The 27,036-nt window shown below is 35.1% G+C and overlaps 5 protein-coding genes and 1 long non-coding RNA gene across 6 annotated transcripts; 2 read left to right on the plus strand and 4 right to left on the minus strand.

Moving 5' to 3' along the window:
- The first annotated feature begins 462 nt into the window (after positions 1 to 462).
- On the plus strand, positions 463 to 2,111 carry hbae4 (hemoglobin alpha embryonic-4). The gene is made up of 3 exons (XM_065242823.2): positions 463 to 821; positions 1,225 to 1,429; positions 1,574 to 2,111. The coding sequence occupies exons 1-3, from the start codon at positions 730 to 732 to the stop codon at positions 1,700 to 1,702; spliced, it is 426 nt and encodes a 141-aa protein (XP_065098895.1). The 5' UTR covers positions 463 to 729; the 3' UTR covers positions 1,703 to 2,111.
- A 2,785-nt stretch (positions 2,112 to 4,896) lies between these two features.
- LOC135720401 (uncharacterized) lies at positions 4,897 to 7,221 on the minus strand. Its single transcript, XR_010521279.2, has 2 exons — positions 6,034 to 7,221; positions 4,897 to 5,663 (listed from the first exon to the last, which is right to left on the minus strand). It is a non-coding gene; the product is annotated as an uncharacterized lncRNA (long non-coding RNA).
- A 2,451-nt stretch (positions 7,222 to 9,672) lies between these two features.
- hbae5 (hemoglobin, alpha embryonic 5) lies at positions 9,673 to 16,267 on the plus strand. Its single transcript, XM_065242501.2, has 4 exons — positions 9,673 to 10,112; positions 15,275 to 15,501; positions 15,597 to 15,804; positions 15,927 to 16,267. The coding sequence occupies exons 2-4, from the start codon at positions 15,407 to 15,409 to the stop codon at positions 16,053 to 16,055; spliced, it is 432 nt and encodes a 143-aa protein (XP_065098573.1). The 5' UTR covers positions 9,673 to 10,112; positions 15,275 to 15,406; the 3' UTR covers positions 16,056 to 16,267.
- On the minus strand, positions 12,365 to 13,260 carry LOC135720619 (hemoglobin subunit beta-2-like). The gene is made up of 3 exons (XM_065242824.2): positions 13,016 to 13,260; positions 12,702 to 12,924; positions 12,365 to 12,543 (listed from the first exon to the last, which is right to left on the minus strand). Exons 1-3 carry the CDS (start codon positions 13,105 to 13,107, stop codon positions 12,415 to 12,417), a joined length of 444 nt encoding a protein of 147 aa, XP_065098896.1. The 5' UTR covers positions 13,108 to 13,260; the 3' UTR covers positions 12,365 to 12,414.
- A 1,904-nt stretch (positions 16,268 to 18,171) lies between the features above and the next one.
- On the minus strand, positions 18,172 to 21,041 carry aqp8a.2 (aquaporin 8a, tandem duplicate 2). The gene is made up of 5 exons (XM_065242504.2): positions 20,498 to 21,041; positions 20,100 to 20,226; positions 19,436 to 19,650; positions 19,215 to 19,349; positions 18,172 to 19,124 (listed from the first exon to the last, which is right to left on the minus strand). The coding sequence occupies exons 1-5, from the start codon at positions 20,749 to 20,751 to the stop codon at positions 19,082 to 19,084; spliced, it is 774 nt and encodes a 257-aa protein (XP_065098576.1). The 5' UTR covers positions 20,752 to 21,041; the 3' UTR covers positions 18,172 to 19,081.
- Positions 21,042 to 21,800: 759 nt separating this feature from the next.
- aqp8a.1 (aquaporin 8a, tandem duplicate 1) lies at positions 21,801 to 23,740 on the minus strand. The gene is made up of 5 exons (XM_065242503.2): positions 23,417 to 23,740; positions 23,033 to 23,159; positions 22,599 to 22,813; positions 22,255 to 22,389; positions 21,801 to 22,076 (listed from the first exon to the last, which is right to left on the minus strand). The coding sequence occupies exons 1-5, from the start codon at positions 23,677 to 23,679 to the stop codon at positions 22,034 to 22,036; spliced, it is 783 nt and encodes a 260-aa protein (XP_065098575.1). The 5' UTR covers positions 23,680 to 23,740; the 3' UTR covers positions 21,801 to 22,033.
- Positions 23,741 to 27,036: the final 3,296 nt, after the last annotated feature.

Raw genomic sequence — 27,036 nt, forward strand, 5'->3', positions numbered from 1 at the left:
TCCACCCACCGAAAGCCCACAGCTTGAGCCACTGATAGGAACAGACATCATTATCAGACCAATGGCATAACCCCTCCCTTGCTGTTCAAACAGCAAAAATAAGAGTCATTTTAATTTGACATCATATGCATTATATAAAATAAGGAGTATTTAAGTTTTAACAGATGGGTCACAACTGAAACACACTGAGCACATTAGGAGTATCTCCCAGATCTGTCTAACTAAAAATGTAGTGTTTGTATCAATGTGTTAAAAAACTTGATAGTGTGTAATGAATGGAAAATGTGTGATATGTTTCTAATCTATTTATGATTGAATAAAACATCCTTAATGATGATAATGACTATTATTATTATTATCATTATAGGTAATATTATTTACATTTGCGTATTTTGAAGTAAATTATTGCCAGTGCTGTTTGACGCAGACTTACCATTGCGCAGTATCACGTGATTAACTTTCCATTACCTTTGAGTTCACGAGAGCGACTTAAGGCAACGACCGATATCTGCGAACTATTCTCCTATATTTTTTTACATTTCTAATGACTTTGGACGCGTAAAGGGTTCATTTATGCTTATTATTTGGTATTATATTACGGTAAAACGAATATTATATTACGGTAAAACGGTCAAGTAACTGAACACGACAGTTTATGTTGCGTTTTGTTCACGTAACTATTTTATAAGTAGCATATACCCTACTGCATTAGGGCCACGACGAATTCAAATGCTTTCAAACACCGAAAAAGAGCTTATTGTACAGATATGGGAAAAAATGCTTCCTGTGGCAGAAGATATTGGATCTGAAGCTCTTTTAAGGTATGCTGTCATTGACCGGACCAATTTAACTCTTAAAGCAGTGTAGCCTAATAATTATTAAACGGAATTAAAACATTTATACATTTCCAAAGAATTCTAATAAATATATTTACTTTTTGGTACTAAACTGTATTACAATGTCGACTGTTAAAACTTGTAGACTAATATAAATGTACAATTTATTACAATGACTTAATAATTTAAAGTAACTAAGACTTGCCGTATGCTCTTTGGTTGATCCTTGGTAGTTTGTCCTCCAATTTTCTGATATTGTAATATTTAAAGTTCTGTCATGTCATGTTTTCCCATAATACGCAAGCACAGGAGAGGGAGGATGGTTCTGTTGCTTCTGCATGTTATTGATCTCAACAACTATTTTACTCCATTCCTTATCGTTTTACAGGATGTTCACAACGTTCCCTAAAACAAAGACATACTTCGCTCATCTAGACATCAGCCCCAGTTCAGAGCATTTAAGGTGCCACGGGAGGAAAATTGTTCAGGCTTTAGCCGAAGGTGCCAAAAACATAAGCACACTTACCACTACGTTGGCACCCCTCAGCAGATTTCACGCTTATCAGTTAAGAATACATCCTACAAACTTCAGGGTGCGTTTAACAAACTTAGTAGCCTACATGTCCACTGTAACACTTTTTACAGTACTTTATATTTAGTTATTTACTACTGTTTTTATCTACCCAATCATAATGCAATATTTTATTATACACCTAACCTGTCACTTTTGTTTCCAGCTTCTCAATCACTGCTTACTTGTGACACTAGCTTGCAATATGGGTGAAAACTTCACCGCAGTTGCGCACGCAGCGGTGGACAAGTTTCTTTCGGCATTCTCTGCAGTTTTATCTGAGAAATTCAGATGAAGACACCCTCGAAGAACATGAAAGGCTTCCACAAACTTACTTTATCTTTTATTTTACAAAAAGTGTTTTGTAAAGGAAAGTCGTTTGCTGAATGTAATGCTATATGGTGTGTGTGTAGCAATAAAGAGCATACATCTAATACACCCTCCTTATCTCTTCTCTTATAGCGCCCTCTGTTGGATTGTTTATTTGATGTCCCTAACCCCATAGCACACAATGCAATGTATAGTTTCCAGTACATTTTATTTATATAAAGAGTACTTTTTTACAATTGTTAATTTAGCAGACGTGTAATTTAAAAGAGACATCAAAAGTAGGCTAATGCGTTTACACAAGAGTTATCTGTAGCATCGTAATGCTACTTTCAAAGAGTAAGCCAGAATAGTAAAGAAACTACAGTAGAAGTAGAAATGCTTAATATATATATTTTTTTAAATAAATGAATTTAAATGCATCGTTGTGGTCTATTCTATATGTTGTTTATTTTATGTATTTATTTGTTTGATTGTGGGATGTTTTTTTTTAAAATTGGTGCTCAGATAGGCTACCTGATATCGATTTCTTTGTTAAACTCGAACTGCTAATGAATATTTAATCCAGCAACGTGATTAATATTGATCTTTAATCTAAGCAATAATGATAGGCTATGGGCGGTGCTGTCCAGGGTTGAGTGCTGAAATGGACGCTCTCCGTTGTGCTGAAATCGTCATCGCATTATAAATTGTGCTGTTAATGAGATAATGTCTGCTTTAATATTTGCGAGCTGCTTACATATATTGTGAAAGTAGCCTTCTCAATTATGTTCAAACTTTAAAAGCATAATTTATAAAGGATTACAGTATTTGTGAGACTTGTAAGAAAAGGGAAGGAAGTGGAGATCGTATCACAAAGTACACAAAGGCCTCGGGCTTCCGCTGCTGCATATCCTGGTTCACGATCACAAGCTGCTCAAATCCTTCATATATGATCATATTTATTAATTTATGTATATCATTATGTTTATTATTTTGATCTGTTATCAATTCACAATGTTCCAGTTTTAATCAACTGTGCTCTCAGTTGTGGAACACCACTCAAACTTGTTGCAATGTTTACAGTATGAAATTATAAAATAGGAAATAGGAAAACTTTGATACAATTTAGCACAATTTAGTGATTTTTTCAATTAGAGGAAATCTAGGGAGTGCACTCGTCTGGAAATATACAGTCTTGTTCAAAATAATAGCAGTACAATGTGACTAACCAGAATAATCAAGGTTTTTAGTATATTTTTTATTGCTACGTGGCAAACAAGTTACCAGTAGGTTCAGTAGATTCTCAGAAAACAAACAAGACCCAGCATTCATGATATGCACGCTCTTAAGGCTGTGCAATTGGGCAATTAGTTGAAAGGGGTGTGTTCAAAAAATAGCAGTGTCTACCTTTGACTGTCCAAACTCAAAACTATTTTGTACAAACATTTTTTTCTGTGATTTAGCAATCCTTTGAATCACTAAACTAATATTTAGGTGTATGACCACAGTTTTTTAAAACTGCTTGACATCTGTGTGGCATGGAGTCAACCAACTTGTGGCACCTCTCAGCTGTTATTCCACTCCATGATTCTTTAACAATTCATTCACATTTCTTGGTTTTGCTTCAGAAACAGCATTTTTGATATCACCCCACAAGTTCTCAATTGGATTAAGGTCTGGAGATTGGGCTGGCCACTCCATAACATTAATTTTGTTGGGGTGGGATCCAAGACTTTGCCCGTTTACTAGTGTGTTTTGGGTCATTGTCTTGTTGAAACAACCATTTCAAGGGCATGTCCTCTTCAGCATAGGGCAACATGACCTCTTCAAGTATTTTAACATATGCAAACTGATCCATGATCCCTGGTATGCGATAAATAGGCCCAACACCATAGTAGGAGAAACATGCCCAGGATGCTTGCACCTCCATGCTTCACTGTCTTCACTGTGTACTGTGGCTTGAATTCAGAGTTTGGGGGTCGTCTCACAAACTGCCTGTGGCCCTTGGACCCAAAAAGAACAATTTTACTGTCATCAGTCCACAAAATGTTCCTCCATTTCTCTTTAGGCCAGTTGATGTGTTCTTTGGCAAATTGTAAGCTCTTCTGCACATGCCTTTTTTTTAACAGAGGGACTTTGCGGGGGATTCTTGAAAATAGATTAGCTTCACACAGACGTCTTCTAACTGTCACAGTACTTACAGGTAACTCCAGACTGTCTTTGATCATCCTGGAGGTGATCATTGGCTGAGCCTTTGCCATTCTGGTCATTCTTCTATCCATTTTGATGGTTGTCTTCCGTTTTCTTCCACGTCTCTCTGGTTTTGCTCTCCATTTTAAGGCATTGGAGATCATTTTAGCTGAACAGCCTATCATTTTTTGCACCTCTTTATAGGTTTTCCCCTCTCCAATCAACTTTTTAATCAAAGTACGCTGTTCTTCTGAACAATGTCTTGAACGACCCATTTTCCTCAGCTTTCAAATGCATGTTCAACAAGTGTTGGCTTCATCCTTAAATAGGGGCCACCTGATTCACACCTGTTTCTTCACAAAATTGATGACCTCAGTGATTGAATGCCACACTGCTATTTTTTTGAACACACCCCTTTCAACTAATTCAACTAATTGCCCAATTGCACAGCCTTAAGAGCGTGCATATCATGAATGCTGGGTCTCATTTGTTTTCTGAGAATCTACTGAACCTACTGGTAACTTGTTTGCCACGTAGCAATAAAAAACTTTACTAAAAACCTTGATTATTCTGGTTAGTCACATTGTACTGCTATTATTTTGAACAAGACTGTAAGTCCAAACACCATTATAATGTGAGTTTTGCTGATTGTCTGATGGGTCACTTACTTGCATGACGTCATGATGCCTGATCTAAGACTTTCCAGAGACTATACTTGGTATACATCTTGAGATAAGGTACACTCTAAAAATGGTTGGGTTAAAAACAACCCAATTGGCAACCCAGCGCTGGGTAAATATTGGACAGAACACATGCTGGGTTAAAGTAACCCAACACGCTGGGTAACACATTTTAACCCAGCAGGTTGGGTTGTTGAAAAAACCCAACGTGTAGTCATTTTAACCATTTATGAGATTAATATTCTGGGTTTGGGTTATTCTTGCTGGGTTATTTTAATCATGTGCTTTATTGTAAATCAAGACCATTGCGAACACCAAATAAATGTTTATTTGACTTCAAAATAACTACAAACTCTTAAATTTTTACAGTTGGCAGTTGCAAAATCATTTAAAGGACTGCTGCTTACTGACATCAAGTATAAATATATTTATTAAATATCAGAAATTATGCACATTGAAGTAACAATGTAACAGGTTAAATCAATTTGTTTGAATTTAAGACAGAATTTGTATATAAGTATATACAATATATAAATGAAATACTGAAATGTACATAAACAAATCTGCAGCAGTGTAAGAAAATAAACAATGTAATTGTTAAATTAAGTTTTTTATAGACCAGATGTTCCAAGTTTCAGAGTATGGAATGTATTTGACTAAAAATACTTCATTTATTAAAGTTACTCCTCACGAACAAAGATGTACAAAGGAACCGAACAGCAGAGGATTTATCCATTTGGAAAATGACAGACTACAGTAGATGCACATTGCCTGGGTATTTATTTTCAAGCACGTAAAATGCCTTTAAACCATAGACTGTAAAAAAATATGAAAGTAGTGTCCGTGACGTCACCCACTGGTTTGTGAAGAGCATTTTTGAAGCCTAAAGTAGGCGGTGCGTGCCGTCGCCATCTTGGCCGAATTGCAGTTTAAGTCACTTCCGTATTGGCTCCATCAGAGAAACTGATTGAGAAAAAAGATTGAGAGATCTGTTGCATGTTTCCCATGGCCAGGAAATAAAGGAAAGGATTTTGAGGATTCTGTCCAGAGAAGAACTTCCACCACATTTGTTGCAATCTACAAAAGAGGAAAAAACTTTTAGTGGTCTGAACTAAATGATCAGATTTAAGTGTTCAGAAAACCATGTGGGCCAAGGGAATTATACATTTTATAAAAATTATAAGACTTTCTTTTGCATCCCTGGCCGCATTACCACCACTTGTGAGATTTTTTTCCCAAAAATGCAATGGCCTGTCATCGGTTTGCATAAGACTTTGGTGTTACACTGCTTTAATTGTTGTGTCAACAACAAAGGCTGCAAACCACACAGACTGACAAATAGGATGATCTTACTATAAAGAATAAAGTGCTGCAGAACTAAAATGCAGCAGATAATTAAGACATTCCCAATACATTTTAAATAGGAATGATTAAATGTTATACTTACTGGCTGTATGAAGGCCTTGCTAGCCTCATCAATGGATGGACGTAAAAACTCTGCACACTCTAAAAAAAAGAATGGGAAAACATCACATCTGATCTCTGCAAAAAACATAACATCTCTGATACAGTAGTCAGCCACAGATCAGAGGGTTGGTCAATATAAACTTGAAATCACAGGAGACAACCCAAGAATATTATTAAATTAATATAAAATAGTAACTAAATACGACTCAATAACACATCTTCATTCATATAACACATATAAATGTTTGTTAAACGGTACACGCAGCCTCCGTCTTGGTGACAAATACGTTTATGTTTTCAAGTTCATGTCCAAACACTTAAATTATTGTTTCATTTTAAAAGAGAGGACCAAGCAATATACATATTAGACACCGGTTCTTGGAAACGCTGTTTCGTTTTCATTTATCGACGAGTTACCTGCCGTACCGACGGTGAATTGAAAGTGCTGCTTGTCCCTGCCTCTCAGTGACAGAGTAGACGCCAGCTCCGCAATTCTCCGCCGCCGGTTAAGTTAACTTGCTCGCGCCTCGCGGTCTGTCTTTCCATATCGAATGACAAGAAAGCAACTCGTTTGTCATCAAATTTAATTTAATAGTGTCGCTATTGCTAAGCTGGGAAAACTATGCGCGTGTGTGACCCAACAAGCCGAAGTGGGGTTGCGGAGGTCGACTCGGTACCGGTTTTGACTCGCTTTGTTAAAGGCTTACAGAAATTGTCATGAGTTAATAAATCAACCGTGTGATGGGGATTTTGTAACATCGATTTTATTAATTTTATTAATATGCCATATTAAACATCTTAGAACGATTATTCAAGTCAATTTGTGTAAATGGCGATCTGAGGTAACAGTCGTCATTCCTCTAAATTACACCCGTCGTCTTAGTCTGTATAAATTAACACGTTGGTGTCTCGCAAAATGTTATAATTTTGTTTATATTCATGAAATGTTTACAAAAACATATAAACTTACCTTGAAACAACTTCTTCCAGTGACTCTGTCCTTTCACAACGACCGTTGCTGAGCACATTCAAACATCAAAGGCGCGAAGCACGTGAGCCTCTTCAAACTACCCAGCATAATAACCCAGCCAGTAGCAGTTTTAACATAAAGTGGCATGGCATCTTACGCACAGAAGCCACTGGCACGTGCCACTATGTTTAGTGGCACTTCCGGGTTCCATTGGCTCGTACCAGTGGCTCGTCGAGTGGCACTTCCGGTGTCCAGTGACTCATGCCACTTTTTAGTGGCTTGTCGAGTGGCACTTCCGATGTCCAGTGGCTCATACCACTCCGTTTGGTTGCTCGTACACTGACACATGTCAGTAAAACTTAGGTCTGTTGGATTGAGGCATGTGGCACTGATAGTCACTGATCGATCATTACAGATTCGAGCGTAACTTACGCGTGCTGCTGCTATATATGTTCATTATCGAATGCGTAAATTGAGTCGAGAGCTAAATATATCATCTTGACGCTCGTTCATAAAGGAATTGTATGATCACAATATTTAAAATGGAAATGCATAATATTTTGAGTGTTTTCATTAAATAAAGCACAGTATTTGTCTGAGCCATGGTCGTGTGAACATTGTGCCTTTTCTTAATATTTAATCAGTTTTTGTAAATCTTTTTTTTTTTTTAAAGTAGTATGCCTAATTTAGGTGAGTCTACTAGATACCATTTAAATGAAAGACGAGATCAAAGAAAAAAACTGACCCCTTCTTAAAGCATACTGTAGGCAACATTTAGATCCATTGAAATGCATAAAATAAAGGAAAAACTGTGTTTGATTTAATCATTTGTAAAGTGTTTTGCTAAGTGTTTTGTAAATCTGTTTTGCTTTTAAATAATCCAACAATTTATTTAAAATAATTACTCTCTCATAAATGTTGTGAAATAATAATTTGTTCAAACCCTTATTTCTTATAGACAACAATCTATATATAGACTATATAAAATGTAATTTTGAAGGGCACGTGACGTATCTGCACTGTCAACACCGTGTAAATATCAAGTTGTAAAAGAAAAAAAAAATCAAGTTGTAAAATATGTAATAGGACATTGTTTTTAAACATAAACATGGTTAGACTGACACCTACTGTTTTGGCGTGCATGTGTGTAAATGCGGTACTTGCAGAAAAAAATATTATAATATTCTGCGAGATTCTTATAAATGACACTTTTTATTAAATACAACACATTGGCACTGGTTACAAATAAAAACATGCCACTCACATACTACATTTTCACAAATAATACAATTAGAAAATTTATATTAAAAACTAACAGTATTATAGCTCAGGCATGTTTGTGCTTTATTAAATATATAAAATAAATTTTAGTATTTAAATATTTACATTTTTAATACTTAAATTGTGAATTATGATCATACAATTGTTGAACGATCATCAAGATGTCCTATTTAGCTCTCGATGCATTTCACGCATTCGGTTACCTGAAACACCAGACAGTCAAAAAGGACACACAAAATCATTGTGTCACAATTAAATGAACATAGCAGCAGCACGCGTAAGTTACTCTCGGATCTGTAATGATCGATCGGTGAATATCAGTGCCACATGCCTCAATCCAACAGACCTAAGTTTTACTGACATGTGTCAGTAGACAACCCACAAACGGAATGGTATGAGCCACTGGACATCGGAAGTGACACTCGACGAGCCACCACTAAACAGTGACATGAGCCACTGGACACCGGAAGTGCCACTCGACGAGCCACTAAACGGAGTGGCATGAGCCGCTGGACACCGGAAGTGCCACTCGACGAGCCACTGGTACGAGCCAATTGAAACCGGAAGTGCCACAAAACGTAGTGGCACGTGCCACTGGCTTCTGTGCGTAAGATGCCATGCCACTTAATGTTAAAACCCCTTCTCCCAGCAGTTTTAACCCAACAACCAGAAAACTGAAACTACCCCAAAAGTGTTTAAAATGTTAAAAAATAACCCAGCAAAACAACCCAACAGACTCAACCCAGCATTTTGGGTTAAAAAATAACCCAGCCATTTTTAGAGTGTATAGGACAAAACAGTTACCTACCTCCTTTTCTTTTTAAAGAATATTCTGAAATTGCCTATATTATAAAGACAAAATAAAATACAATTTAGCTATAAAAATTTAGTAATTTTGTCATAATAATTATCACTGGTAATTTGCAAGCATTGAAATCATGTGTTACTAAAATGCCTGATTCCGTGTGCACTGTCAGAAAAAAGGTAGAAACTGTATCTTTTTTGTAGCTGGGGTGGTACCCGTACCGTTTTGTACCTTTACAGGTATATAAACATAAAACAATGTTGTACCTTTTGAGGTAGCCTACATTACTGTTCCTTAAGGATTGTGTATCTTTAAAGGTACAGTTAACTACCCCTAAAATTGAACTGGTACAAAATTGTTCCTTAAAGTACACAATTGGTCCTTAGGGTATAATATTGTACCCCATAAGGTACAACATTTCAATGTGTTGTATACCCATAAAGGTACAAAAAGGTACCTTTTAGGGTACCACCCCAGTGACAGAAAAAGGAACAACACTGAAAAAAATTTAGCTTAAAGGTAGGGTAACAGATTTGATCCTGAAACATTTTTAGTTATGCTGGTTAAAAGTCTCCTCACATTCTGATAGCAATTACTGTGTTAAGTTGTTTAAATGTATTTGTAAAAATTTATGTCATCTGTGAAAGGCGTAGGACCAAAAAATGTTCAACAAATCATAGATTTCGGTCCGAACGGACGTTTCCTTTTATGTCCCTCATACGTAAGCGTAATTTGAATTCCCACTGCGCAGCAAGTCCACGCAGATACCATACGTCATCGCCGCGTTCACGTGCGCTCTGTCTGTAAACAGCGAGAACAGCAAACTTTTCTGCTGAATTGACAACCTACACAGGAGCAGCAAAACTAAATGCATCTTTTATAACAACAACAGCAAAAACTGCCTGGATCAGCAAGAGCAAAAACCCAAATTAACATCTGTAACTTTAGTGCTTTACCGCGAGATGCAAACAGCTACAGGAGGCAAAGGGTCTATTTTGGTAAGGTAGGTACGCGATATGTTTGTATTGAGATGGATTCAGATATTCTACTTTGATGAAACGTTGTGTTGCTTATGAAATTTGTGTTCGTTTTCCGGATTAGCATAACGATATAGTTACTACGTCTACACAACCGAACGTGTGCTTAAACTAATTCTGATGTAAACCAGTTGTTTATGTTGGTTATTTTGGAAATGTTATTCACTTTGTACTGCAAAGTTTTCTCACTGGTGAATGAGACATGAGACGTGACCGTCTGATCTGTGCGTGTTCATGTGTTTGGAAAGAGGCGTGACTTTGGATGGCGATTTGACTTGAGGGTGGGATCGGGATTTCATTGCTAGGCGGCTACGTTAGCATTTTTCAAAATGTGTTACCCTACCTTTAAATAAATTTATTGCAACCACTTACCTTAAAAAAATTTAGTAAACTGAATGAATCTTTTTCATTGAACTTTGTACCTTTTTTTCTGACACTGTGTGTGTGTGTGTGTGTGTGTGTGTGTGTGTGTGCGCGTGCGTGCGTGCGTGCGTGTGCGTAACTATATACAGTGGTGTGAAAAGTGTTTGGTTTTTTTTTGCATGTTTGTCACACTTTAATGTTTCAGATCATGATATTATAAATATTAATCAAAGATAACACAAGTAAATATAACATGCAGTTTTTAAATTAAGGTTTCTGTTATGAATGGAAAACAAAATCCGCACAGCCCCGTGTGGCTCTTTGTGAAAAAGTGCTTGCCCCCACCCCACACCTGGGGCATGTTCAATCTCACACCGGTGCGCAACGTTTTGCTACGGTTTCCGGGTTGAACGACATGTTTCCTGGAAACGGTGTGCAACGGAATGCAACAGGTTTTAGAAGCGTTTTCTCTTGTTTGGTGGGTGTGTCAGAAATGTCAGCCCAATCAGCGGCAAGATGTATAAAACCACGCGATAGTAAAGAGACAGCTCTCTCAATGGGTTCAAGTTGGAATGTTGTCTTTCATTTTGGACAGCAAGGTCAGTGATTGTAACATCGAGGGTATTTTACAGTATTAAACACACATTTATAACGATTTCATCAGGCTTTAGAAACATTTAAAAAAGAACACAAAGAATGGCCTCTCAGCTACCGTAGTTGCAACTCTTGCGTCATCACAACAGGGTGTTCAATGCATCACCGTTTCAGTTTAATAAACGTTGTGCAACGTTTTGTCGGGGCTGAACGCAGCCCTGATTACCCCACACACCTGTTCACAATCAATAAATCACTTAAATAGGACCTGCCTGACGAAGTGAAGTAGACCAAAAGATCTTCAAAAGCCACACATCTTGATGAGATCCAAAGAAATAATTCATAAACAAATGAAAAGAAATTACATGAGCGCTATCAGTTTGGAAAAGGTTATAAAGTAATTTCTAAAGCTTTGGGAATAAAAGCAGCGAACCACGGTGAGAGCCATTATTCACAAATGGCGAAAATATGAAACAGTTGTGAATCTTCCCAAGAGCAAAATTCCTCCACAGCGTTGTAACAGACTCATTGCAAATTATTGCAAACGCTTGATTGCAGTTGTTGCTGTTAAGTATGGCCCAACAAGGTATTAGGTTTAGGGGGCAAACACTTTTTCACACATGTGGGTTTGGATTATGTTTTCCCTTCATAAAACCTTAATTTATAAATTGCATGTTGTGTTTACTATTTGAATATTTACATTTGTTTCATGATCCGAAACTTTGAAGTGTGACAAACATGCAAAAAAAAAATACAAATATCAGAAAGGGTGCCAACACTTTTTCACCCCATTGTATATAATAAATTTTTTAATGGTGTGTGTGTGTTTATAGTCTTATAATCACAAAAATATAGCCTACTTCATGTCTAAATTAACTGATTTTTCAGAAAACGTTATTTTTAGTGGATTAATAATATCATAGATCAACACATTTATCTTTACAGAGTGTATGGTCCAGTTTCTGCGTCGTTGTTATATCGTTAATTTACGATTAAAAAGGTTGCGTCCCATGCATTACGTTAGGTATATAGAACATAAGTGTGTTGTGGGAGCTGTCTGGTCCTAATGGTGCTGAAATCAATATTTCATCAACAAAAACGAAATTTGCGCAAAAATGAAAGTTTACTTTTAAATAATTGTGTCATTTTTTTTTTTACTGTTATTGTTATTGGCACCCTTTATTTTTAAAATAATAATGCCTCAAAAATCTTAATTTAAACACGTGACAAAGTTGCACATGAAGTCCTCTTTATTTATTTTAAAGACAAAAACATTACACGTTGGAATGTTTGTCCATATGTTTTGAGGTCTTAATGGTACTGTCTGCATAGAGCAGAGACGACAACAGCCAGGAATTTCTGCCAGGCAGCCTGCTTTTCAGGTGTGAAGGCGCTTCCCATATTCGCGGCAATCACGATGGTCAGACAATCGCCCAACAGCTGAAAAACAAAACAGAATAGGATCAGCACAACACATCAGTGATTGGTATTGTATGTAGCTTTAAATAAACTGTATAGCCAGTAAATTGTAGCCTATGTAAACTGCATACACATGCAGGTTTACGCGAAGTGGTGTTAATCTTATGAATTATAATTACCCTAAAGTTGTCAGGATCCACGTGCAGTTTATCGGAGTGTAGCACGCTCAGATCTTTGTAGGCATTTTTGATATCGTCCAAGTTCTTCACGGCTTTGTCAAGTCCGTGAAGTACAACAGCGCCGTGGGCTGCGACCTTTGGATTGGATAGGATGGCCTCTGCATTGTACAGGTTTCCAAAATCTCCAAAGTACCGCTGAGTCCAGGGATACACAATCAAGACCCTGCAATAAACGATACAATATATAAATAAATATAAGAGATAAATAAAACAATAGTTTAACATTTGAAATCTAAGTAACATTCACACTGTACCTGCTCAAAGCTTTTTGACCAGCATCCTCATAGTTAAGCTTGCTGAAAATCTCCTTGATGCTGGCACGCTCTTGATCGGTCCACACAACCATGTTGTCACCTTTTGTGCTTCTTCTCCTTTGGGAATAAGAATCATACCTTTACACCTCACTCCGCACTATTTATGCCATCGGGCTACAACGCCAATTCTGGAGGGCTCACCTGATTGGCTGAAAGTTTTCATGGGTGCGTCACAAAAGATGTAGTGATTATTTTTGACGTGTGTATTTTTCTAGAAGTCTGACATAGTTTTGAAAATGAAAAAAAAAACGGTATGTTTATAAACAGCATGTGCTTTGAAGGAAGATAATAACGAAATTTGAAATTTGTGGAAAATATCCCATCATTAAATAATTACTTCAAATTATTACATTTATTTATTTAATAATTAATTATTAATAATAATAATTTAATAATTACTTTTGATTGATTTTCTCTTTACACCGATAAACTGTAAAATGCCTCTTAAAAGGCAAATAAAGTGCATTAGCTTCATATATCAACAATAAAATTTATATATAAAAGTTTTTATAAATTCATAAGATATAGATTTTATTTAGATTGTTTTAATCCAGCATGATTGGAAATATGACTGCGCATAAAACGTGAAATGAGTTATCAATGTGATGTCTGCTGTTGCTTTATCTCATGCATGCATATTCCAAACGTCTGTGTCTTATCTGCATTCACAGACTTTCAACTTACTCAGCATTTATAATAAATATGATTGGCCTGTTTATTAAACACTACAAGTCCGATTTTTGGGCGTGGGGCTTTATCTATTTTATTCAAGGGCCAATTAATGAGATACGCGATTTATAAATCAATTCTAAAAAAATTAAATCAAAATATCTTTAAACTCAAATCAGTGGTCGCTTTTTGTTGGTCTTTATAAACAAAGTGTAATCTTGTAAGAAGAACATGTTTCACATTAAGAGGTATCATTTTAAGCCCCTGTTCAGCTTTGCACTGCACTTGCATCACATAGTTGGTGGTACACTGTAAAAAGTATGCGATAAATAATTTTTTTATGTTACTTAACCTTATCAAGTTAGCCAATTTCAAATAGTTTTTGTAAGTTATAAAAATTCATCAAAGGTCAACATTTAAAGTAGTATAGCTTAGTTGACATGTATATAACTAGTTTGGTTAAACTTGCATTGTTAAAAAAATTGAGTTGTTTTGATCTCATGGTGGGTTAAACAGGGACAAACCAAACTATTGGGTAACCCTGTAAGATAACCCAATGCTTGATTGTTTTAGTGCAAAATACAGCGTTGTTGCAAGGTTGGGTAAAATATGGACATTTTAGGTTAATTTAAACAACCGGTTGAGTAAATTGTCCCTTAGGTTGCAAATTTTATGCTATAAATTGTAAAAATTTAGGACAACAAAATTTTTTACAGGGTAACCATAATGAACTTTGGTAATAAAACTGTTGGGTGCATACATATGCATAATGGGCGATCCACACACACAAAAAAATGCTGGGCTGTTTCAACTCATGGTAAAATATGTACAAAAATAACCGCTGTATTAAATTATCCAAAAAATGTCCCTATTTGACTCAACTAAGTTGATAAAAAAATAGCATTTTTGGTTTTAAGAAATCAGCACAGGTAAATTTAAATCAAATATTTGTGTTTGTCCATTTTTTACTGAACCATGGGTTAAAATGCTTGAAATTTGTTCAGCCCTTCAGTCTAACAAAAAATAGTGCTAAATAGTATTAAAAGCTCATAATCATATAGGGGAATCATTTTTAGCACTACAGAGTACCTGTCTAGCACCTATGTAGAACCATTAGTGGTGCTAAAGCATGACTATAGCACCACTTATGGTTCAACTTATACACAGGTCAGTAGTTGATGTTTAGCACTAAAAATGGTTCCCCTATGATTACAAGCCAGTTAGCACCATTTTTGGTGTTTTGAGTGTTGGTTGAGTCAAATATGGACAAAACAAACTGCAAGGGTTTAAATTTACCTTGATTTAATTCTTGAGTTTTCTAGGTAAATTTAACAAAATGTTTGGATTTGCTAATATCTGACCCAAATTTTGATTGAAACAGAGTACAGGTTGTGAGGTTTATTTGGTACTGAAGATGCAAACGTTGGGTGATAAGTATCTGAAACTGCTCGACTCTGATAAAATTTTGGCATGTGTTTTGACACGTTCTCCTGAAATGAAATCATGCCAATTTTCAATGTTTTCTGGCAGCCGTTCAATCTGACACGCAATTCTGCCCTATCTTGGGTGTGCCCACTCAACTGCAAGCACTTAAAAAGAGGACAAACTTTTAGGAGGCAAGTCAGTTGGCACTGGCACATCTGCTTATACCACAGATTCAAAATGAGTCTCTCAGCTAAGGACAAGGAAACCGTGAAGGCCCTCTGGGCTAAGATCTCTCCAAAGTCTGCAGACATTGGTAATGAGGCCTTGTCCAGGTAAGTCAAATTAGTTAGTATTTCTTTATTTTTATATCAAACATTAAGTTTTTCAAAGGCTTTGGTTAGATTTGTTTATACCCACTATTTTGCAGAATGCTCCTGGTCTATCCTCAGACCAAGACCTACTTCGCTCACTGGAGTGACCTGACACCTGGTTCTGCTCCTGTAAAGAGCCATGGAAAGAAAATCTTTGCAGGAATTGGTCTGGCTGTTGAGAAAATTGACGATCTTTTCGCCGGCCTGCTCAATCTCAGCGAGCTGCATGCCTTTCAACTGAGAGTTGATCCTGCTAACTTCAAGGTAAACATGCTGTAGAGTCTGACTTATCATAATTTTTCAAAAAAGGCTGTCAAAAATCTTGAAATATTTGTTTTACTCAAAACGACGTAAAAGTTTAATTCAATTTATTTCTCTGGAAACAGGTCTTCTCCCACTGCATTCTTGTGGTGATTGCCATGCTATTCCCCAAGGACTTCACACCTGAAGCACATTTGGCCTTGGACAAGTTCCTTGCAAGAGTGGCACTGGCTCTGTCTGACAGATATCGTTAACCAGTGTGACTGTTGTTAAGCGACTCGAAAACCAGCTTGAATGTTGTCTTGCTGATTTGGTCAACAACATGACCATATAAAATAAAAAAGTCTTGAGACCCTCAAATACTGTATGTGCAAATCTTTTCTAAAATTTGTTTGCATCTACTCAAAATTATTATAATTATATAAGCATTAAAATCTAAAACACAACATCTAACATCATGAAGAACATATAAAAACAAATTATAAAATGATGTAACCAATCAGCCGACAACAGAGATTTAAGCCTGTTGCTTGGATAGAGAGATGTCAAATATATATTATATTTATGCTACATCAGACTCTGTATTTATTTCTTTGATGTTACAAAATAATCCAAAATAGATAAAAAATTTTTGAAGGGTCATTTTGTGACTTAATTTTAATGAAAATGTATTGTTTTTTTATAACAAATTATTTTTTATTTGTCTTAAAACAAATGATTTTTTTTCTTAATTACAATTATACAAATTCATTTTTTTAATAACAATTATTTTTATAAAAACAAATTTAAAACAAATTCTTAAAATTACAATTATACAAAAAAAATTTTCTTTAAACAAATGAATATATTTTTCTTAATTATAATTATATAAATAATTATTTTTCTTAATTACAACTATACAAATTTATTTATATTTTTTTAATTACATTTTTTCCTTTTTCTAAATACAAATTGATTATTATTTTTCTTAATTACAACTATACAAATTAATTATTATTTTTCTTTATTATAATTACAATATAAAATTTATACAACATTAACATTAACATAATACAAATATTAATAATTAATTAATATATTTATTTATAAACCCTGTAAAATATCATTTAGAGTCAGGGGCGTCAGTTTGTGTTGAAAAGTGGTGGGGACAAAAAATCAGATAAAAAAACATTACAGCAGGATGGGAAAAATATTGAATAACGGCGCATCAAAAATGGGCATAGCGTAGGCTAGTCAACAACACAAAAATACTTAGCATAAATCCCTCAACAATGTCGACTAAAAGTCCCTACAACGCCAGTTCAACCGAACAGTGCCAAACCACCATACTGTAGAAAACAGCAGCACGTTCAGTCAATGATTACAATGAAATTCATTATTATGTAAAAGAAAACACACCATAAGCATACAACGCAACATTTGTGACCCTGGATCACAAAAACAAGCCATACACTGCAAAAAATATTAGTATTTTTGTCTTGTTTTCAGTAAAAATATATAAAAGTTCTTAAATTAAGATGCTTTTTCTTGATCAGCAAAATAAGTCTAGTTTTTAGAGCAAAAATACCAAATGTAAGTGATTATGTGCATAAAACAAGCAAAATCTGCCAATGGGGTAAGCAAAAAAATCTTAAACATTTTTCTTAAACACAAAATTCAAGAAAAATTCAAGAGAAAAATTGCTTACCCCATTGGCAGATTTTTTTTGCTTGTTTTATGCACAAAATCACTTAAATTTGATATTTTTGGTCTAAAAACTAGATTTTTGCTCATCAAGAAAAAGCATCTCTTTTACTGAAAACAAGACAAAAATACAAGAAAAAAAATCTTGAAAATCGGACTTTCTTACTTAGTATTTTTGTCTTGTTTTCAGTAGAAATATCAAAAAATTCTTAAATTAAGATGTATTTTCTTGATGAGCAAAATGAAGTAAGAAAATAAGTCTAGTTTTTGAACAAAAACTATACAATTTAAGTGAATATGTGCTTAAAACAAGCAAAAATATCTGCCAAAGGGGTGAGAAAATTTTGCTTATTTTAGATTTTTTTTCTCACCCCATTGAAAGATATTTTTGCTTGTTTTAATCACAAATTGACTTAAATTGTATATTTTTCGTCTAAAAACTAGACTTATTTTCTTTGGTCATTTTGCTCATCAAGAAAAAGCATCTTGATTTAAGAATTTTTTGATATTTCTACTGAAAACAAGACAAAAATACTAAGTAAGAAAGTCATTTTTGCAATGTAAGTCGTACAGGTATTGTGTGATTTTTCAGAACATTTTAACCAAATACTTTCAAAAAGTGGTGGGGACAAAATCAGCCATTTCAAAAAGTGGTGGGGACATGTCCCCAGCGTCCCCAGTGTAAATGACACCAATGTTTAGAGTCAAGAGTCACTTGAAAAACACGTGTTGATGTGACGTTTGTGGGTGCAATGTCCTTCCATCTACACATTCTAATGTTTTCGCATTTTTTGTGGACAAAAAACAAACATTATTCCAATGTATAATATTAAACTTGTTGCGTCTATGGTACCCGGCATGGCGTTTGCAAAACTATAACTTTTGAATAGTCTAGGAAAAGTTCTATAAAAACCTACAACACATCTTTATTGAAGATAATTTATTACAAAATATTAAAAGTGTTTCAAGCTAACTTCTGGGTTGTTACCACCCATAGTTGGGTTACAACTGCAGCATTTGGTAGTTGTAACCCAGCAGTGTTCTGTCCAGGGGCGGTTATAGACTCTTTTTAGAGGAGTTCAAGCCACCCTGTCTGTCATGTTAGTCAACTTAAAATTAGTACGTCTATCAAAAGTTAATTTTTCAGAAGTTTAATTTCGCAACAAAAAAATAATTATTCGAAAATAGTAATTAAAATAACGCAAAATGCAGGACATTTCAATATTTACCTACAGCATGGTTAAAACCAACGCAGCATTATTAAGAGTGCAGTAATTATTCTATATAATACTTACAAAAACAACAAATATATATTTTTATACGAAAACATGGCTGAATATTCCCAAATGTGACATAATTGGGTTATTTCGATTATTAAGAGTTGTGGTAAACATTATCAAAATGCGTTAAATGTAACACTATAGTGAAAGTACATTACTGACCTCTACTGGGAAAATGAAAAATGGTAAGCAAGCCTTGAACGACACCAGTATTTATTTACACCAAGAACAGTGACTCAATTTGTTATTGTTAAAAATATAAACTATTTCTTCTTTATTTTTGTATGAAATTATAAACATGTTAAATCACTACTATATTATTTCAGTATCACTCGCATCTTTTCATCTCCAAGCAGAAGCCTGTTAAAACAGAAATGAAACAGTCTTACAGTAACAGTTAAAGCATGACATGAAAAACAATCCATTATGAGAACAATACGACGAACTGACCTAACCAGACCAGCAGCAACCAGACCTCCCCCGACTGGGCCGACCCAGTATACCCAGTGATAAGTCCAGTGGTTAGCCATCAAAGCAGGCCCAAAAGCTCTTGCAGGGTTCAAACACGTACCTGAAACATCACCTCTATAAAACAGCAAAGCAGCACTATGAAGCATTTCTAAAACTGATAAATGACATAAAAAGTCCAATTTATTGTGTTCATGACTCACCCTGCCAGAACATTAATAATAACTGTGCAGCCCACCATAAATGGCACCATGGGACTTTTGCTCTTCCCATTCACTGCCCCCAGTAGCACCACCATAGTAACCAGACACGTCATGGTAATTTCAGCAAAGACAGCCTTCCCCAGTTGGTCATCAGATTGAAGAATATCAAACGCTGCCCCAGTGGCATTCATGTAGTTCTCATGTGATGTCATAACCTTAAAAATAGATTTGTTAATGTCTGACAATCAATTGGCTTATAAGAAATGCAAAAGGAATCACTTTCTGCATTCTAAGAAAAAAAAGTACAAAACTGTACCTTTTCTGTCACTGGGGTGGTACCCAAAAGGTTCGGTGTATACTTTTACAGGTATACAAAACCTAATACAATGCTGTACCTTTTGGGGTACATTACTGTTTATGTTTTGTACCGCTAACCTTTAACTAGTACACAATAGGTCCATAAAGTATAAAATTGTACGCAAAAATGTACAACATTTCAATGTGTTATGGGTTCAATGTGTACCCATAAAGGTACAAAAAAGGAACCTTTAAGGGTACCACCCACTGACAGAGGTACAGATTTGTACTTTTTTCTGACAGTGTTTCTCATAGAAAGGAAACACTACTATTGTTTTTTACTGACATGCGTGACTTTTGCTCACACCTTTGACATAGCTGCTCCCAGTACACCACCGATAAGCTGACTGATAATGTAGGGAACAACCATTGCCATTTGCATTCCACCACATAAATAGATAGCAATGGTAAAGGGGGGGTTGAAATGTGAACCGCTGGAGAGACAAAAAATATCAAATAAAAAGTTGCTTTTAAATCAAATCAAATCCAAATAAAAAACTTTATTAGAGGTATTAAACTCAAAAAGTCATATTATTTACCTTTACCTAATAAAATTTAGGGATTGTCCATGATATATTTAATTTGTAAATAAATAACTAAAACATCATCAAACTAATTACACTGTAAATCATAAAGCAGGTGAAATAAGAATAGAATTATTAACCATTTTAATAGATACAAATGTTTGTATAAAATTTTTCCTACCTGATTTCTGCCATACATGCTACCAACACAGCCACTGCCAAACCATGTACGAGCGCTGGCTGTAGTCTGCCCGCAGTCTCTACATTCTCAATTACAGACACGCAGCCAATGAAGACAAAAAACATTGTGCCCACCAGCTCGGCAACACAGGGCTGGATCACTCTCACATATTTGCCCTGAGGCTTAGCTTCCGTCTTCTGTAGTAATGTTTTGTCCAATTCTTGAAGCTCTAACTTCTCTGCATCCATTGTCATTTTGCCTTGTGCACAACCAAATGCAACTAACTCTCCCAGTCACGGTAAACACCTCCGTTTTTGATAACAAAGTCAATTGAACTTGAACCACCATAAATCACTCTTAACACCCAAAGACATGATTTAGCGCTGTCTAGATTGTTACAAACAACTAAAATCAAGCAATACCTATAGTATGAGCAAATTATAAAAGAGCTGGACACCTGTGGTCAGTTTAAAGTCCACTGCATTTTAACAGGAATAAACGCAAGGTTATTCACATATTGACATCCATGTCAAACGAGAACAAGTGATAAACTATCAAAAGAAAACAAACACTCTAAATTCTGCTGGGTCATATTAGACAGAACACATGTTAGGTTAATAAAAAACCTATGCTGGGTTGTTTCAATGTTTTAAATCATGGTTAGGTTAACATCAACCCAGCATAGGTTTATTTATAACCCAACATGTGTTCTGTCCAATATTTACCCAGCATTGGGTTATAAATACCCCAGCAGAATTTAAAGTGCAGATGACAGTGTTTTTCGAAGTATAGCAAATAAAACCTGCGAGTTATCTGAGGATTTCATATTCATATTTTTCTATAATCTTTATCTAAAAAATGTTTTTATCAGATGGTGGTGTATGTTACTCCACTGGTGAACTCTGTTATTGATTTGTTGGATCATAACAACCTGGCCTTGGGTGTAAATGCTATCAACCAAAAGATATAATACAATAATCATAAAGACATGAAACTGACAAAAATGTAAGATGAACTTGGATCTGAAACCAGATGTGTGTTGATGGAGGATTCACAAATATTCATGTTAAAGAATCAGGTTACTTTAGTATGAATGAAGGAAAAATTAATAATTTGATCATAAAAAATATTCATGATTTGCCCACTAAACCTTCTTTAATAGTTAATTATATTGTTATATAACTGTGATGATGATAATAAATGCAATAAAACTTTTAGCAACTTTCATGTTTTAGTGTGGTGCATAATTACACACCAATAAATAAATAAATGAATAAATAAATAAATACACTTAGGCAAGATCTAACAAAAGACCATGTTTATTAAAATAAAATTTTTGAATACATACATAGAGAGCTATAAAAAGTAAAACAACAAATACATTTTTAAAGAGACTGTGGAGCATTAGTATACAAAATCAAAGTTTAGTAGACAGCAGTACTATAAAGGTTTAAAAATATCACACAGTGCTTTACATAGCTTTACAAGTTATTTTGAATCAAAAAGCTTGCAGCATAGGATCTTCTGAGGTCTCGATCATTTGAAAATAACACGGATCTTCTTATCGCCCATTATCAACCTACAATAAATCAAACAACTGATAAGATAACATAATAGCAGATTTGCTTGTAAAATGCACCAAATATTAATTCTTATATAACCTAATATCCAAATACATATACATAGATTCAACTGACAAATGAAAATGACTCTAAATGAGTAATAGAAATAGTTTATGTTAGGAAAAGAAAATATACCTAACAATGCTGACGGTGACCAGGGCACCAGTCAAAGGTCCCACCCAATATATCCAGTGGTAGGTCCAGTAACCGGACACTATCGCAGGTCCAAACGCTCGTGCTGGATTCATACACGCTCCTGAGATTCCACCTCTGTTTAAAAGTCAAATAAATGAGGTAAATATTTTAAAGATATTTTAAAAATATTTTTTAACATATATATATATATATATATTGTTTTTGTTTTTATGAGTTATATAACCACCTAAAAAAAGTAAAATAGTAATAAAGTACTATATATTTAGATTTTTGTAAATGTGCAAATTATTTTTGTGCCATCATGTGCAATACTCAATACTCACCCAGCCAAGATATTTGCAGTCACAGTGAGTCCGATGCAGAAAGGAGCGAGATCACTCCGGGTTCTTCCATTTACGGCACTCATGCTGACAACTATAGTTAAAAAGAAAGTCATTATCATCTCGGCCATAGTCGCAGAGCCCATGGTATCAACGGATTGAACTGCATTGAACGCTGCTCCAGATGCATTTCCAAATGCAATATCCGTAGTGACAGCCTAAAGAAATAAAATGGAAGAAAAAATTCAATGTATTGAGAGTGCTTTGGTGTATTAAGATTGTTTTATCTATGTGTAACTATACAATAAATATTATTTAACTGAAAATAGTAATATGTGCAGTTATATAAATAAAACAGGAATTAAATAAATGTTGAGCCAGTTGAGCAATTTAAGTGAAAAACGCAGATTTAAATGGTTAATAGCTGGAACACATACTTTGGCAAGACTGGCAGCGATCACCCCACCAAGCATTTGGGAGAGGATGTATGGCACCAGGAGAATGAGTTCCATTCCTCCAATAAGATAAACACACACAGAGACAGCTGGATTGAAGTGACCACCACTGGAAGACAAAAACACAATAAATGTATGCATTCAACAAGATGAAATACAGTTAAATTCTACAGCCAAATAAGCTTAAACTTGAGCTTTAAGCTTTAACTCCAAATAAGCTTAAATTTTAATAAAACTTTTTTTTGTGCACAGAACTTTTAATACAAATTAAATGAACAATTAAGCAAATTGAGCAACCCCATAATTAAAGTAAAATTATTAAGTCTACTCCATTGATAAATCAAGCACACAATATATGCCATTTACCTTATTTCTCCAAAAATTGCGATTGCAATCCCCAATGCAAGTCCATGTGCCAGAGCAGGCTGGATGCTCCCGCTGATGCCCACGTTACCCATGACAGACACACACCCGACAAACATGAAAAGAGTGGAGCCCACAATCTCTGCCAGGCATGGTTGAATGTAGCGTTCAAAAGAGGACAACTTTTTGGGCTGATTCTGTTGACCGTCTCCTCCATCGCCTGTTGTTACAGTGAAGAGTTCTGACTTTGACTCAGTTCCAGACATCTTGCCAGTTTAAAGCGTGCCGTCTGCTCTGTCCACAGTTCAAACGCGGCAGCTTTGTACTGATAAAGGTGTACGGAGGATGGGGTGGAGTGGTCATGAGGCGGGCCTCCAGCCCACCCCTTCGTCACTCTCGGTGGCTTGGGAAAATTCACTTAACAATTAAAGTGGTAGAGGGCATTGTTTGAGGGGTGACGGGTTCAGGATATAGCTTATCATCCACTAGGCTGTTATTGCACAACAGAGGGTTATAAAATTTTTGCAATGAAATGTCATGTCACTCAAGGTCTTCTTGCTTGTTTTGTGTAATGGAATTGACCTGCCCCCATGCAGTTTCCCAATTTTTTATTTGTAATGGCATATTATAGATTTGTCTCTATTTCAGTGATCTGCTCTCATGCAATTCAGGGTTCCTGTGGCAGTAAATAACAGCACAAGGTCGCTTTGGGTTAATGTTTCTTTGGTGACAAAATGGTATACACAGAAAGACTGCAGGATGCCTGCATGGGCTGAAGGTTTAATGGCTGAAAAGGAAATGTTTCCTTTTTTTGTGTCTTTTAATTGCCTTTTGTTTTACAAAACTACTTCCTAGTGATTATTTATGACTTCTTAAAAAAATATATAGCCTTTTGAAGAAAATACATAAAAGCCATAACTTAATTATTCTTTCATCTTTCATATAACTCATCTTTAAAGATTTAAGCAGAAATGTATGAAAGGCTATTTTATATTGTGAAAATACACACTTAAAGCTGTTAAAGGGACACTCCACTTTTTGAAAATAGGCTCATTTTCAGCTCCCCTAGAATTAAACATTTGATTTTTACTGTTTTGGAATCCATTCAACCGATCTCTGGGTCTGGCGGTACCACTTTTAGCATAGATTAGCATAATCCATTGAATCTGATTAGACCACTAGCATTGCGCTCAAAAATAAACAAAGAGTTGTGATATTTTTCCTATTTAAAACTTGACTGTTCTGTAGTTACATCGTGTACTAAGACCGACAGAAAATTAAAAGTTGCAATTTTCTAAGCCGATATGACGAGAAACTATATTCTCATTCTGGCGTAATAATCAAGGACTTTACTGCCGTAACATGGCTGCAGCAGGCGCAATGATAGTTTCTAGCCAACTTTTAATTTTATGTTGGTCTAAGTACACAATGTAACTACAGGCGAGTCAAGTTTTATATAGGAAAAATATTTAAACTCTTTGGTCATTTTTGAGAGCGATGCTAATGGTCTAATCAGATTCAATGGATTATGCTAAGCTATGCTTAAAGTAAAACCGCCAGAGCTGGAGATCGGCTGAATGGATTCCAAAACTGTAAAAATTAAATGTTTAACCTTAGGGTAGCTGGAAAATTAGCCTATTTTCAAAAGAGTAGAGCGTCCCTTTAAACAGTACCATAGAGCGGCCATTCCCAAACTGTGGTCCGTGAGAGTACTGCAGGTGGTCCGTGTAAAGGCAAAATAAAATATAAAATAATATATTTTTTAAGAATATGTATATAAAGAATATTGATATAAGAATATTGATATACATTTTTTATTAAATTGTCGAGTTAAGCCTTTATAGGCAATTTATATGAAACAAAATGTTTATAAGTGGAATGAATAAGGCCTGTTATTATTTTAATTTCCAGTTCGTTTCTTGATCTTGCGTTTCTGAAATGTTTTGCGGATGTGCTGTTAAATGGACTTGTAAATCTCTGAAGATTAATAATCCCCTAAAATCGGCAAAGGTTTTGATATGTTGACTATATCCAAGTATGATTGTTACTGTATGAATAATAATACTCCATTGCTATGGAAATAACCCAGTTGTTCAAATGAACCATGCACCGCTTTTTGCAGTAAACTTTCTTTTAACAAACCTGTTTTACTGATGTGATGACCAGTTATAGTTTTAGTGCTAGTAAGCCTATTTAAAGGTGCAGGTTAATTCAGGACTTTGTGTAGACATATTTTATTATGAGTTTTATGAGGTGGTCCGCGAAAATTCTTGATTACAAAAAGTGGTCCACACACACAAAAAGTTTGAAAACCCCTGCCATAGATGAATCATTTTTGGCTGTATGGTTCTTTAAAGAACCTTCCACATCCACAGAACATTTCTGTTTTACAAAAGGTTCTTTGGCAAGCCAAAATTTGTTCTTCTATGGCAAAGAACCCTTTTACAACCTTTATTTTTAATAGTGTATTCCCCTTTAGAATGGACAATATACACAATATGTCAGCGGTGTCTTGTTGCTAAGATAATAATCACAAATTCAAAATTTAATGGATAAAAATAATTGTTTAGGTTTTATATTAAGTACAATCGTATAATGCCATCCGTCTATTAAAATGTATATTGCTATGGAACAAAAATGTCAGCTATAAGGCCTGCACACTGAAAAAAAATTGATATCATATATTTTTATGCTACTTTAACTTAAAGGTGCGTTGTGTAACTTTTAGAAGGATCTATTGACAAAACCGCAATATAATATACATTGCTATACAGAGAGTGTTTCGTCCATACGTTGTCTTAGAAAACGACGGGTTAGTCCTGTGGCAGCTGCTGTAGCTTTTCATTGCGTTTCGAAATTGAGGTTGGTTGCAATTTGAAATCTCACCGCTAGATACTTCGAAAAAAACACACTGTACTTGTACAAATTAGGTTAATTTAAACTTGTTTTTATAATAAAAACTTTAAATAGTAAGTTGAATTGAGTTGTATAATGAAGTTGCTTAAACTTCGGGCTGCTTTTTTACAGCATGCATGGTAATAGAAATCAAAAGCTATAGACGGTTTCAGCAGTAACAACATAAACAAGCGGCTGTCGCGGTCCGCACATAACTTCCGGTAAACTCCGCTAAGAATAAATAACAACAAAGTACTTTAAACGTAGTTTATTTATATAACAAGCAAAAAACCAACACATAGATTACATTGGAAACCAAAACATTTGTTATTTTCGACGAGGCATTTGTTCAAGAGATCAGTTTAGCAACTAGTCAGACCATTAAAAAAAACGAAACCGGAAGTAAGGTTCGGATCCAGACGTGTATCGCGTGCGTCCGATGAAACGGTCTATACTACCGGTTTAAAAGTTTGGGTTCGCTTGACTAAAATGTTTCTTATGATAAAATGTTTGATCTGAGGGTGTACATTGTAAAGAGCACCTATTGTCCGATTCACAATTTTAAATTTTCTTTGGTGTGTAAGTGTGTATTAGTACATTACCGATATGCAAACAAAAAGTAAACGATGACGTTATCACCTTCAACGTAAATCTTTTTTCTTGGACTACAACAAACACACGGATTGAAGGTTTATTTCCTGGGATTGGTAATGTAGACATGACCGACA

Source organism: Paramisgurnus dabryanus, chromosome 1 (assembly GCF_030506205.2).
Source record: "Paramisgurnus dabryanus chromosome 1, PD_genome_1.1, whole genome shotgun sequence".
In the NCBI taxonomy this organism is placed as follows: domain Eukaryota; kingdom Metazoa; phylum Chordata; class Actinopteri; order Cypriniformes; family Cobitidae; genus Paramisgurnus; species Paramisgurnus dabryanus.

Bases quoted from the DNA above. Each gene is read 5' to 3' on its own strand.
- hbae4 (XM_065242823.2), top strand. From the start codon at position 730: ATGCTTTCAAACACCGAAAAAGAGCTTATTGTACAGATATGGGAAAAA. The intron at 822-1,224 runs GTATGCTGTCAT...ATCGTTTTACAG, and splicing joins GGATCTGAAGCTCTTTTAAG to GATGTTCACAACGTTCCCTA. The intron at 1,430-1,573 runs GTGCGTTTAACA...TTTTGTTTCCAG, and splicing joins TACATCCTACAAACTTCAGG to CTTCTCAATCACTGCTTACT.
- LOC135720619 (XM_065242824.2), bottom strand. From the start codon at position 13,107: ATGGTTGTGTGGACCGATCAAGAGCGTGCCAGCATCAAGGAGATTTTC. The intron at 12,925-13,015 runs GTACAGTGTGAA...CGTTTATTGCAG, and splicing joins GGTCAAAAAGCTTTGAGCAG to GGTCTTGATTGTGTATCCCT. The intron at 12,544-12,701 runs GTAATTATAATT...TTTGTTTTTCAG, and splicing joins TGGATCCTGACAACTTTAGG to CTGTTGGGCGATTGTCTGAC.
- hbae5 (XM_065242501.2), top strand. From the start codon at position 15,407: ATGAGTCTCTCAGCTAAGGACAAGGAAACCGTGAAGGCCCTCTGGGCT. The intron at 15,502-15,596 runs GTAAGTCAAATT...ACTATTTTGCAG, and splicing joins GGTAATGAGGCCTTGTCCAG to AATGCTCCTGGTCTATCCTC. The intron at 15,805-15,926 runs GTAAACATGCTG...CTCTGGAAACAG, and splicing joins TTGATCCTGCTAACTTCAAG to GTCTTCTCCCACTGCATTCT.
- aqp8a.2 (XM_065242504.2), bottom strand. From the start codon at position 20,751: ATGACAATGGATGCAGAGAAGTTAGAGCTTCAAGAATTGGACAAAACA. The intron at 19,651-20,099 runs GTGTGAGCAAAA...TCTATTTTTAAG, and splicing joins TGGGAGCAGCTATGTCAAAG to GTTATGACATCACATGAGAA. The intron at 19,350-19,435 runs GTGAGTCATGAA...GCTGTTTTATAG, and splicing joins ATTATTAATGTTCTGGCAGG to AGGTGATGTTTCAGGTACGT.
- aqp8a.1 (XM_065242503.2), bottom strand. From the start codon at position 23,679: ATGTCTGGAACTGAGTCAAAGTCAGAACTCTTCACTGTAACAACAGGC. The intron at 22,390-22,598 runs GTGAGTATTGAG...ACTTTTAAACAG, and splicing joins ACTGCAAATATCTTGGCTGG to AGGTGGAATCTCAGGAGCGT. The intron at 22,077-22,254 runs GTATATTTTCTT...GATTTATTGTAG, and splicing joins GTCACCGTCAGCATTGTTAG to GTTGATAATGGGCGATAAGA.